Source organism: Gobio gobio (genome assembly GCF_949357685.1).
Source record: "Gobio gobio genome assembly, chromosome: 8".
NCBI lineage: Eukaryota > Metazoa > Chordata > Actinopteri > Cypriniformes > Gobionidae > Gobio > Gobio gobio.
The window spans coordinates 38,932,199-38,946,047 of NC_137114.1; the positions used below are offsets into that span (position 1 = coordinate 38,932,199).

General features: G+C 34.3%; 2 protein-coding genes across 2 annotated transcripts in view; one reads left to right on the top strand and one right to left on the bottom strand.

Moving 5' to 3' along the window:
* Positions 1–13,849, top strand: part of LOC307130057 (TRPM8 channel-associated factor homolog) — a 360,060-nt gene that overhangs the window by 197,581 nt on the left and 148,630 nt on the right. The gene's annotated exons all lie outside the window — the stretch shown is intronic.
* coq8b (coenzyme Q8B) lies at positions 701–13,118 on the bottom strand. Its single transcript, XM_079824475.1, has 15 exons — positions 12,999–13,118; positions 10,552–10,730; positions 10,131–10,460; positions 7,490–7,556; positions 6,976–7,047; positions 6,775–6,894; positions 6,432–6,517; positions 4,666–4,806; positions 4,480–4,561; positions 4,273–4,366; positions 3,482–3,623; positions 3,087–3,194; positions 2,213–2,278; positions 1,717–1,803; positions 701–1,550 (listed from the first exon to the last, which is right to left on the bottom strand). Coding segments are annotated over exons 1-15 (1,866 nt in total). The 5' UTR covers positions 13,000–13,118; the 3' UTR covers positions 701–1,259.

The window sequence follows — 13,849 nt, forward strand, 5'->3', positions numbered from 1 at the left end:
TTCATAATAATATCTAATATTTCATAGGAATATTTGATCCGTAATTTCTTTCCCTTTTCACTTATGTCTCCAAAATGCCTGATTTAAGTTCTGGTTTCGTAACAGAAAGTCATATTTTGATTAGTAACCCCATAACATTTTCCTGAGATGTTGATTTATAACAAACAATTTGAAAATTAATCAGATTTAAATTATAATTTAAAAATATTATCATATTTCCATAAGAGTGCTAAACATTAATGTCAACCGTTTTTAAAGACCAAGAAGAAGTTGTTGTCCTGGTGAAACCTCCAAACATTTGGTGTCTCTGCAAAGCCCCGAATGTGCTCTTTACCGGACATCCAGACTGTGACATGTATGATGTCAGAGAAATTCACTAAAATATAATGTCCACTACAGTGGACAAAAGTCTATTCCTGGGTCCCAGGAGGATAGACCAAGAAATAAGGCTCTGGGAAAGTCTAGAACATTACCGCATGTTCATGTACCATTGTGTTTAAATCAATTTCAAGTATTTAAAATAACATACTAAGGTACTATCATGGAATGTGCATAACTTTATAAATAAATGAATAATCAGGTAATATGCATAATATCTGGGTGTGACTTTAGATTTATGATTTGAGCAGGTCCTCTATCACCTTTAAAGTCCTGGATAATTATCATATTTTACTTACGTTTTCACAATATACTGCATGTTAGTGGTCTTATAACTATCACAAAGACAGTGTAATGTTTAATAAAACATTATTTACTAATACTTACTATCTACCACACCAGTTATGTCACATACTTTTAATGATGGGAAGAGAAATACACACATTGACTTTTCTTACATGGCATAAATTGCAACATGATGTTACAAATTCAAACAGTGCAGTCAAATACTATTGCTAGATTCATATCATTCACAAGAATTCGGATATGTAATTCACTCCACTGGAGCAAAACCGTTATATTCATTGCTTATAATGTCATAACTTTAAAAGCTTGGCAATGATCATAACAAGGACCTTTAAAAAAAATTATATGAACAGTTACCTTTGCATTCAGCTTGTTGTTTGATTAACAGTGAATGAGTTTTTTTTTTTTCTTCAATCAAAACAAAAAAAAGAAAAGAAAAACAAAAAAACAGACAATCAATTCAACTTTCTACATTAACATATAAATAATCATCTGTCTCTCAGAGGTTTCACATCCAACGTCTTTAAGTTCTTGAGTGATTAGATAGTCGCATTTACAACACTCAAACCCTAAACCTAGGTGCATCTTTCCTGTCGTTGACGTTTGTAGGCATTGTAAATATCAAGGAACATTTTTTGGCAGGAAATGTGGGCGTTTAGCTTGGAACAGATGAGGAACGAGCCAGCCATTTTGCGATGCAGAGAGTAAGACTCCTCTGGAGGAGGAGTGAGACGGTGTTGAAGCATGACAGGGATCAGACTCTGGATGCGCTGTGTGGTACTCTGAGTGCCAAAGTCAAACGCTTGCTCAGAAGCAAACGCTTCGCCGAGGATCATCACTGCCTCCACGTGTGCCTCCTCAAATGCCTGAAGAGAATAAGAACGTCTTGTAAAAAAAAGAGGACAATCTAGAAACTGTAGCGAAAGTAATGGCTTTAAATCTAAGGGGAAATAAAGGATAAAGTGGATAGAAAATATGCAAGACAGAAAAACTATTGGGGATGAGTATTATAAACCATATAAAGCCACAAACCTTGGCTTCAAAACCGGTAAGGAACTTCAGTTCTTTAGATTTCTGCAGAACAGTTGCCCTGTCTCCGATTGACGCTGCATGAACCACCTTGAGTGACAAGGTGATAACATATTAATGACTAATATATATATATATTTACGCTTACGTTTATGCATTTGGCAGACGCTTTTATCCAAAGCGACTTACATTGCATTCAAGTTATACATTTTATATTTTTTCAGTTCTTGCTTTCCCTGGGAATCGAACCCATGACCTTGGCGTTGCTAGCGCCATGCTCTACTGTTTGAGCTACAGGAAAGGATATATATATATATATATAAGTTTTGAACAATTTACATATTTATTAGTATACTGTATGCATCTATGCTGACAAAAACAGAGATTCCCATTAATAACAAAAGTCGCAATCTTACTTTTTATGAAAAGCCTAGAATCAAATCCCATTCCAGTCCTACCCACTAAGGTGTTGTGTAAAAATATTCCCAAAAATCTGTACCTCTATGTAATCATCTGTGAATGACTCTGGATAATCTCGGCAGGCTCCAAAGTCCAACAGAAATATCTGTTATGATGAAGAACAAATGATCAAAACTCTGTAAATACGGTTTCAAATAGGAGAAGTGGAAAGGTCTAACAGCACCCAGAAAACGATCAGATATGCAATTAAGAAATTATGAAAGAAATGCGGAAAGAAAAACAAATGTTTGGGGTCGAGAAGACTTTTTAATGTTTTTGAAAGAAGTGCAATATTTTGAAATATTATTACATTTTAAAATAACTGGTTCATATTAATATAATACCATAGTATCATAATTTTCAGTATCATTACTCCAGTGTCACATGATCCTTCAGAAATCATTCTAATATGCTAATTTGCTGCTCAAGAAACATTTCTTATTATTATTACCAATGCTAAAAACAGTCGTGCTGCTTAATATTTTAAACCGTGATACATTTTTTATGGATTATTTGATGAATAGAAAGTTAAAAAGAACAGCATTTATTTGAAATAGAAGTGTTTCAAACATTATACTTGTCTTAACGGTTACTTTTGATCAATTTAATGCAAACTTGAGGATTAAAGTATTCATTTCTTAAAAAATAAAAATAAATCGTACTACCCAAATCAAATTTTGTGACTTAATGATCTGAACTATGTGATTTTGACATGATTTCTAAAAAGTGATCAAGACCTTCAGAGCTTATTGAAACTGACTGGACTGAAGACACACATGCAAACAAATGAATAGTTTTGAGTGTGTGTATGTGTGTGTAAGATGACTAAATGTGTTAATGTAAAACTATAGATGAGCAAATACATCTGAATTTACATACACACCTCTGTCCTCAGTGTCTTATTGGTTGCTCACCTTGTTCTGTTCACTATTATAAAAGAAGTTGGACCAATTGGGGTCTGTCTGCATGAAGCGGAACTCAAACAGCTCTCTCAAACACAACTGCAAGATGTTAAAACAGATCTACAGAATAAAGGTGAGCGAGAATTATTTCCTGAAAATTCATTTTCACTGTAAAATAAAATAGGATATCATATATAAGAATATCAATGCCGCCAAATCAGGAGAAAAACTACTCTAGGTAAACTCTTAGGTAAAAAAAAAAAAAGTATCAATGACAGTATATGTGAAGGGTATATCCTTAATTAAAAAAATTTTTGTGCAACAACACAAAAGTGTAAAAAATTAAGCAAATGATTAAATAAATCAATATAGCACATGTATGTTCTCTGTTTAACTATCTAACCCACCTCATTTCTAGTCTCCTGATTCAAATCAACACAGCGGTCCAGTGGAACTCCATTAACTAGTTCCATGGTGATCACATGACGACCCGACAGCTCGTCAAAGACCTCAGGGACCACGAATACTGGATCGCCTTCAAGCAAATTCCTGTGAGAGTCAAGAAAAAGAGTCAATAATGTGTGGCTGCTGAATATGCAATAGGAAACAGTTATTTTCAAACGAATACTCCACTATTTTTGAAAATATGCTCATTTTCCAACTCCCCTAGAGTTAAACAGTTGAGTTTTACCGTTTTCGAATCCATTCAGCCGATCTCCGGGTCTGGCGGTAGCACTTTTAGCATAGCTTAGCATAGATCATTGAATCTGATTAGACCATTAGCGTCTCGCTCGACCGAATTTTCCGTCGGTCTTTGTACACGATGTAACTACAGAAGAGTCAAGTTTTAAATAGGAAAAATATCGAAACTCTTTGGTCATTTTTGAGACACTAACAGTCTCAGATTCAACGATCTATGCTAAACTATGCTAAAAGTGCTGATTGGATTCAAAAATGGTAAAACTCAAATGTTTAACTCTAGGGAAGTTGGAAAAATGAGCCTATTATAAAAAATAGTGGTGCGTTCCTATAAATTGTAATAATATTTCACAATGTGAAAAACTATCCGGTTTTCACTGTATTTTTTTTTAAATAAAATAAATGCTGCATGGTTGAGCATAAGAGACTTTTAAATGGTAGTGTAGTTGTGATTCATTCAAATCCAGATATTTATTATATCTGAATATTTATTATATACCTGAATCGCTTTGCGCACTCTGCCTCTCTCTTGTAGTCACACTCCCATGCCAGCTCCCTCTGAAGAACCTCAAGACTACTGTCAGCAAACAGACCTGTTAAAATAAATCAACAGCTACTGACATCCCACATAATGTGTATGACTCAATGTGCCCACTCCTGAGATTTGTGCTTTTTGAACTTAATATAAAAATGAAAGGCAGCTCACCATCAGGCAGCATAAGACTCATCTTCAGAACAGACATAAGATTGTTGATGTCACTATGAATGCTCTCGGCGACACCAGGGTACTATATGAGAAAATATTTAATGATTGTTTATACATATGAAATCAACATATGTAAAAAAAAACTCAGACTGCTGAAAACAGATCATGAACATTTCTGTCTAATACCTGTATCTTCATAGCAATTTCCCTCCCATCATGCAAAACTCCATGATGCACTTGACCAATGGAGGCAGCAGCAAAGGGTTTTTCCTCGAATGATGCGAGTTTCTCCTTCCATCCAGACCCTAAGTCTTTCTCAAGCACTTTCTGCACATGGGGTTTCAACATAGTTGGTGAGATATCACAAAGTGAACTTAACAACATCTGAAAAACGTCAGTTAGAAGGAACTATTAGGGGTTCCGATTTCAAAACAATGCATCATGAAGCTTCGAAGCGTTATGAATCAGCGAGTCGAGTCATGATTCGGATCGTGTGTCAAACCGCCAAAATCACGTGACTTTGGCGATTCAAACCGCTGAATCGACTCACTGATTCATAACGCTTCGAAGCTTCATGATGCATTGTTTTGAAATCGGTCATCACAATATAGTTCGTTATTTAGGGTTTTTTTTGTGCACAAAAATTATTCTCGCCGATTCATAAAGTTATTGAAGAACCACTGTAGTGAGATGGACATTGTAACGACGTCTTTAGTACCTTTTATGGGTCTTGAGAGTGTAAAGTGCCATTGTGTCAATGGAGGCCTTTCAGAGCCCTCGGATTTCAACTAAAATATCTTCATTTGTGTTCCGAAGATGAACGGAGGTCTAACGGGTGTCGAACGACATGAGGGTAAGTAATTAATGACAGAATTTTCTTTTTTGGGTGAACTAACCCTTTAAAAACTTGATTTATCACATTTTGAATTAATTGTGTTTCTCACAACACGTACAGAACGGGGCTTGAAGAAAATCCCGAGCTTCCCACTCATATTTACGACTTTGTGATGGCAATCATGTGCGTTCAACTCATAAATGTGATCTTTTTGACATGACTTGAACGCACCAATAGCTACTCAGTAGCTCAATCAATCAGCTGTATAAAGACCACTGTCTACAAAACAACTTGTTATGGTTAACTAAAACTATTAAAAAACATTTTCATTAAAAGGTGCAGTGTGTAGTATTAATGAGGATCTATTGACAGAAATGTAATATAATATACATAACTATGTTTTCAGTGGTGTATAAAGACCTTACATAATTAACTGTTATGTTTGTATTAAATTAGAATAAGCCATTACTATCTATATACACCACCACTATACTATCTAGCTACTCTCTGCGGTCTCAGACGACAACATTTTTGTCCTATGTTGGCCACCGTAGCTTCTCTATGTGCTTCGAACGGGAGGGGTGAGCAACCTCAACGCTTGATGCCGCTAAAATTTACAAAGTGCACCTTTAATTGAAATAAAGCTAAAATAAAATATAAATATTTGATGGAAAAATTCTACAAAATTATAAATGTTATATTAGCAACTGACTAAAACATAATACGTTTAAGTTGATGTACTAAAATTATTAATTAAAACTGAAATAAAAATGAATTAAAGCTAAATAACGGGAAAAAAAATACAAAAGGAAAACTGCTAAAACAGTAAAATAGGAATAAATAATTTAATAGTAGTATATAAATAATAAAACTGCTATGAAAATGTCTATCTTTATTTAAGCTGGTGTCTTAACAGCATTTTTGATGAATATTGAAACAGCTTGTTTAAAAAAAAAAAAAAAAGAGACATTCCAGCATGGTGCTCATTAACCCAATTATTTCAAGACATCAAGGCAGTTTTTAATAGTGGCGTGGTTAATATTTAACAAGATTAAAATAAAAAGATTATTTTCATAACAAATAACCCTGCATTAATGAAGTAACCACTGTAACTTACATGCATTTGCCAGGCTGGCATGAAGTCTGCACTCTGTCGAACCCTCTCAAATATTTTCTGCAGTTGTGGGCTAATGAAGCTATTATCTATTGAGGACATAAAAATTAGAAACATCACAGAGGGAAATTTCCTAACATCACAAAATAACGCATCTAATTTGTTTTGTGCCTTTGAAATGCTCTAAATAATATTTTGTGAAGAGCAACAAAGGACAGAAAACATCTGGAAGAGTTTCAAGCTCTTAAATGGGGCACTTAAAACGGAAATATTTAGCGTCATCATTTATTTGAACAAAGGAAGGCACTTGGTACCAAAGTAATCACAATAAAATTGAATTATATACCCTGAATGCTTAGCATCTGTCCAATCTTGAGGGCCGCTCCTCTAACCTTACACAGCGTGTTCACTATTCTCTCTGCATTGGCTTCTGACAGGAGGGGAGAGTCTAAGAGAGCCCCCATCTCTGAAAGTGAAAGACACCAGAAATTTGACTGATATGCCCAATAACAGTTTTAGAAACAAGGCAAGTGGCACCACGTAGTACCTGAGCGTTTTCCTCCAAAAGACTGTTTTGCTACCTCAGCAATGGCTCCAATGCCTAGACCAACAGCTAATCCTACAAAAGAGTAGAAGGGTAGCATAATTATTATTGATAGGACAATTGATGAATTATTAATGCGTGACCACATTAGTGACATTTCGGCAAAACTTTGCGTGCTAAACACTTTTTTTTTTTTAATTGTCAATAGTGTAGCAATGTAAGAAATCTGTGTGGGGAAAACTTTCGCTCTCATATAAAATTCCCAATTGCGTGGATTCAAATTGAAATAACTGAATTTCACCCGCAAAAATTTGTAGAACAACTATGAATGCAACTGCACCCTTATTCTGTAAAGCTGTATATCTAAAATTATGACAATGGCAATTAAAAGTTATACAGTAATATAGAGGTTTCGTGTGTGTGTGTGTGTGTGTGTGTGTGTGTGTGTGTGTGTGTGTGTGTGTGTGTATATTACAAACAGTCCGTAGTGCAATTGATAAAACTGAAAATCACTGACCGCCAAAATTGGCGAGACGACTAATCCGCGTAGCAGGAACCTTCCGTTCTCTGGCTCGCTCGCTAAGCTGTAAAGCATCAAAATCAAACTGCTCAAAGTCTACAAATGTATTTATCGGGGGGAAAAAATTCATAAACGAGCAGCACATGCTGGGAAAGAAAACTGTAAATTAGAGCTGCACAGTTAATCAGATTTGTAATCATGATTACAATTAAGGATGCCACAATTACGTAATCGTTCAAAGGCACAATTACAACAAAAAAGTCCACTTCCATTACTCTGTGTGCTTAAGATGTGTTTTTTTTCTTCTTCTACAGGTTCTCTTAAAGGGTTAGGTCACCCAAAAATGAAAATTCGGTCATTAATTACTCACCGTCATGTCGTTCCAAACCCATAAAACCTTTGTTCATCTTCGGAACACAAATGAAGATATTTTTTATGAAATCCGAGAGCTCTGACCCCTCTATAGACAGCAATAATTAACACTTTCAAGACCAAGAAAGGTAGTAAAGACATCGTTAAATCAGACCATGTGACTCCAGTGGTTCAACCTTAATTTTATGAAGCGACGAGAATACATTTTGTGTGCAAAAAACAAAAAAAATAACGACTTTATTCAACAATTTAGTTCTAGCTTGTGCCAGTCTCCTACACAGTTTCCGTTGTAAATAGTGCAGCGCTCTGGAGATCTACAGCACTCACATGAGCACCACGACGCATGCGCGGGATACAACGTAAACAACGTAGGAGACTGGCACAGGCCAGAATTAAATCATTATTATTGTTTGTTTTTTGCACACAAAAAGTATTCTTGTCGCTTCATAACATTAAGGTTGAACCACTGGAGTCACATGGACTATTTTAACAATGTCTTTGCTACCTTTCTGGGCCTTGAAAGTGTTCATTAAATTGCTGTCAATGGAGGCTCTTGGATTTCATAAAAAATATCTTATTTGTGTTCTGAAGATGAACGAAGGTCTTACGGGTTTGGAACGACATGAGGGTAAGTAATTCATGACAGAATTTTCATTTTTGGGTGAACTATCCCTTTAAGGGTTTTTTTTCTCCATTTATTTTAATTTTAGTATAACATTATAATACCATCCATATTTTTTTTATTTAAAGAAACCAAACCAATGTATATTTGACATTTGAGGCTTAATGAAGTGTTTTCAGCTTCTTTATTTTGATATAACATGGCATGCAGTCGCTTCAAACAATGGCATAAAACTATACAAAACATTATTAAAATGTAAATTGTGAAAATCATAATTAATCATAAACGCAATTACAATTTCAAGGGAATAATCAACAATTTTGATTTGTCATAATCGTGCTGCCCTACTGCAAATAGACACTTTTTCATACTAAACAACATAATACATTCCAAAATGCCATAAGAGGAGATTTAATTTTCATTAAAAAAAATGATGTGCCTTTGTAATTATTATTTTTTTATATATTTCTATTCTGGTTCAATATATTTTTTACTTCAGTTTTAATTTATTTACAGTTATTAATTTAAGTGCTTCAACTTATTTCAGTTAGTTGCCAAAACATTTGTAATTTTCGTTTTTAATCTAATATTAATATTTTATTTTAACTTAATTTCAATTGTTTTGAATGTTTTAATAGTTTAACAATCTAATAGTTTTAGGTAACAAAAATAAAAGTTCAACATACAGGTATATTAATATATTACTTTAGAGTTAGAGCTGCACAATTCTGGATACATGAGAATCACGATCATGATCATGATTCTGAACAGAAAACTAAACAAAATAGCATGTAATTTATTGGAGATTCTGAGAAAATGTTAAATGCTGCAGTCTTTTTAAAAATCTTTGATTGGTTTGAATGAATTATTTTTAAAAGAATCAGTTTCCATTTATGTGATTATGTGACAGAAACACAGCTAGTTTGTACTTTACAGTAACATGTATATGTGCACTTATAAAAGTGTTACATTTATAATTATTCTCCACCTCCAGTTCAGTCATGCCGCACTCCTCGCGAAGATGAAACTTCCCCTGGAGCGCGTTGCATTGTGGGAAACCCATGCAATGTCCTCAGATGCATACATCAGATTTGATGGCAAATATAGTAGGTCATCCGGGTATGCCATGCAGACAGAAAATGTGCATACTACACACAGTATACATCCTGGATACTGCACAAATAGTAAGAGTAGTATGATAGTATGCCATTTCAAACACAGCCATTGACAAATACATTTTTAACAGTCACTTATCGCCACCTAGTGGCATAACTGATACAATCGTTATTTGAAGCTCCAAGTTACTTCAAAAGGTGATTTTCTCTATTTTGTTTCTACCGTAGACATCAGTGATTATATCCAAACTAGAAACTTTTATAGTGTTGTTGAAAAGACTGTTTGTGAAGCTGTTTAATACCTATACTACATGACAACCACTCTCTGGCTCAGCGGCAGCACCAACGCAGATCTGAATGCTCCAGTGTGATTTTGTGAAAGGTTTAATAAACACAGGAGAATCGTTGTCATTTAGGAATAAGATCGCGTGGGTGTTTGAATCAAGATCGCGATCTTTTAACGATTAATCGTGCAGCTCTAGAACAAGTTTTTGGCATATATTTCCAATGTTAACATTTAAAACCTCACCTTTTGCCGTACAGGCTTGGAAATATTCTGCTTTGCCTCCCGTGCCTTTTTAATGTCTTCAGGGCTCAACCTGGCCACCATAGAGTCATGGATAAACCTAGTGTGGTGATGAGACACTGATACGTGCAAAAATCGGGTGTTTTGACTGGGCCAACCAGTTCCTTTGACCGTGCCAGTAGGTGCACCAAAAGGCGTCTCTGACGTTTCATCCCTTCCATCTTTGGTGGACATGTCTGGGGGCATTTCAGAGCCGACTGCCCACTTTGCTGCTTCATCCGGGTCCATCTCCTCCCACTTCTCAATGTCAGGGAACTCGTCAGTCTTGGGAGTCTGAAAAATATGTTGGCAATGCAATTTCTCTTACTATGATTATTCATATCTTTAAATGTGCAGAGAGATAAATCTTTATGCGTTCACTAACCTCGCCTCCTCCCATCACAGTGCCCATCACACCCTCAACCACCTCAGTTGCAGCTTTGACCCCAGCACCAAAGGTTGAGTTACAGGCCATCAGTCTGAGCTGTTCACCCTGAAGGCTGGTGAAGGCAGCGCCCACCTTTCCGGCCCCCCTCAACACCTGGAGCACTTCAGCTAACATCACTGAAAATCACAGGTGCAGATGAAGTGCAGTAAACCTTCATATAATTACTGAAAAGTAATAACAGGCAGTTATTTTAGTATTATTTATATACTAATCTTGAATTAGCCTTTCAGTTTTCCATTTTGATATGTGCATTTGTCATATTTATTAGTGGTTTTATTATTAGGGCCCGAGCACCGATGGTGTGAGGACCCTATTGGAATTGCTCAGCCTATTATTCTTCTTCTCCCAAATGAATCACATTTTTGAGGGCCTAAAAATGCTCGAAAACTCACGAAACTTTGCACACGCGTCAGAAGTGGCGAAAATTTACGACTGCTATGGGATTCAGAACTAGGCGTGGCAAAATGGCTCGATAGCGCCACCTACAAAATTTCAACAAAGTGCCCCTCCCGCTACGTTTCACGTACAGGTATGGGATTCGGTAGACACATGTAACAGCCAAATACCTACAAAAAAGTCTCCTGGTACAAAATCTGAAAACCAACAGGAAGTGAGATATTTTGAATTTTCTTTGCAAAATTGTTGCAAATTTTGCCATTTTCAGACATTGTACTTTAATCTACTACGCCTAGAGATTTAATCAGATCATCATCATATTTGGTCAGTCTAATTTAAAGGCCTTTGCGATGCTAAATTGCGAAGATCTTGAGTTTTCACTGAAGGGCCTGTCTGTGGCGGCCTCGCAAAGTTTGATGTTTCGCCATGAAACAGGAAGTTGTTGTAAGTCGGACATACAATGTCAATGACATATTCACATGTCTGATAATAGTCCTGGCCTGAAGACATCTATATGACAATATTCAGTTATAGTCAAAGCGCCACCTGCTGGCAGCAGGAAGTGTGGCACATTGAAGTGCGCTTGCCATTTTTATTCTATATTTACCCGCTTAAATGCATGTCGCCCACTATTCGCGGTTTTCCTGAGGCCACCGGGTGGCGGTGGTCCCGGGTGCGAGGGCCCTTTCATCGCTGCTTGCAGCTTTAATTTTTATTATTATTTAGTTTTAGATTGTATCTATATTCAGTTAGCAATTTAGGGCTTCAACTTAATCTTATTAGTCAGTTACTCAGTTAGTTGCTTTGGCAACATTTCCAATTACGTAATATATATATTTTATTTTAATTATATAATATTATGTTAAATAATTTAATTTCACTTTGCTTGTCATTGAGATACACATGCATTTAAATTGCATTTACAAATATGCTATTAAGCCTAATGTACTTTACAGTGAATTTATCCCATGTCCAAATTCATTGACATGGGCATTGATAATGCTATTCAATAATATAGCATTAAAATGTATCCAATCATGTAGGACCTTTAACTAAATTTTCATATTTAAATAATTTTGTTATGCTTTTATAATTTTGATACACACACACACACGCACATATATATATATATATATATATATATATACATATATATATATATATATACATATATATATATATATATATATATATATATATATATATATATACATATATATATATATATATATATATATATATATATATATATATATATATATACATATATATATATATATATATATATATATATACATATACATATATATATATATATATACATATATATATATATATATACATATATATATATATATATATACATATATATATATATATATACATATATATATATATATATACATATATATATATATATATACATATATATATATATATATACATATATATATATATATATACATATATATATATATATATACATATATATATATATATATACATATATATATATATATATATATATATATATATATATATATATATATATACATACATATATACATATATATATATATATATATATATATATATATATACATACATATATACATATATATATATACATACATACATACATATATACATATATATATATACATACATACATACATACATACATACATACATACATACATACATACAAACATACATACATACATTCATACATACATACATACATACATACATACATACATACATACATACACACATACATACACACACACTAGTAATATTATTATTTTTTGAATATATTTACCAATATTGTATCCAATCATTACATCTATTTTATTGTTACACAACTTAGGATGACATGGCATGGACACATGCATTTTACTCACGTGCAGTTTACACTGTACAGTTGTTTCCAGCTTTTATTTATAAATGAGTACAGCGGTAAAGTTTCTAACTGCAATAATACTTACTCGTGTTGAGAGATTAGTTCCTTCTCAGCGCCTGTGAGAAGTGTCCTTTCCACTCCGCAGTCAACACACACCTCTGTCTGTTTTGTAACCACTACCGGACACGGAAAGACTCCGGTGATTGACAACTGACATAGCCAACCAAATTTGCAAAAATCAAAAAGGGGTGGTTTTTAAGAGCTGTGACTTCTGACAACCAATCAGGCGCGGAAAACAAACACGTTTAACATGGTAACCATAGTATCAACTTTGACATACACGTCTTGGGCCAATAGAATTTGGCACTGGGCGTATCCGATTTGGCTCAGTGGCCAATGAACCGGTGGAGGATACCGCCGTACACTGGCCAGTGTGAGAAGTGCAGTTACAAACGATTAACCGCTGTCACTGGATGCTTTTGAATGATTGTGTGAAGCACAACTAGCGGAGCTAAGTGACTTTCATTTGACTTTCTGAAGCAATTAGTTGCATAATATCAGAAAACTGCAGAGTATGTGTGTGATTCTCCAATGAAATATTATTACATTACATTTTAAAACACAAAGTCGTCCACTTTTTAATTTTTTTTAAGATTATTACTAAAATGTTCTTTACACAAATGCACGTTAGTTTTTTGCATGTTAGTCAATGTATGTTATTAAAATATGGCATTATCGCTTACTACCACTGAAAAAACATGTGTCTTTTAGAGAAACATTACTATTATGTCCTGAAGGAACTTTTCAAAACATAACTCTTTTATAAGGTTAATGTCACTATGTGTCAAATATTTAAGAAAACATTTAAAACTGTGTTCAAGGTTGATAAAGGATACAACCGTTTCCCAAAACAACAGAAAAAAATGAACATTAACG

Coding starts and splice junctions, on each gene's coding strand:
- coq8b (XM_079824475.1), bottom strand. Junction 6,895..6,975: donor TTTTGGAGGAAAACGCTCAG/GTACTACGTGGT, acceptor TTTCACTTTCAG/AGATGGGGGCTCTCTTAGAC. Junction 6,518..6,774: donor ACAGATGCTAAGCATTCAGG/GTATATAATTCA, acceptor TGTCCTCAATAG/ATAATAGCTTCATTAGCCCA.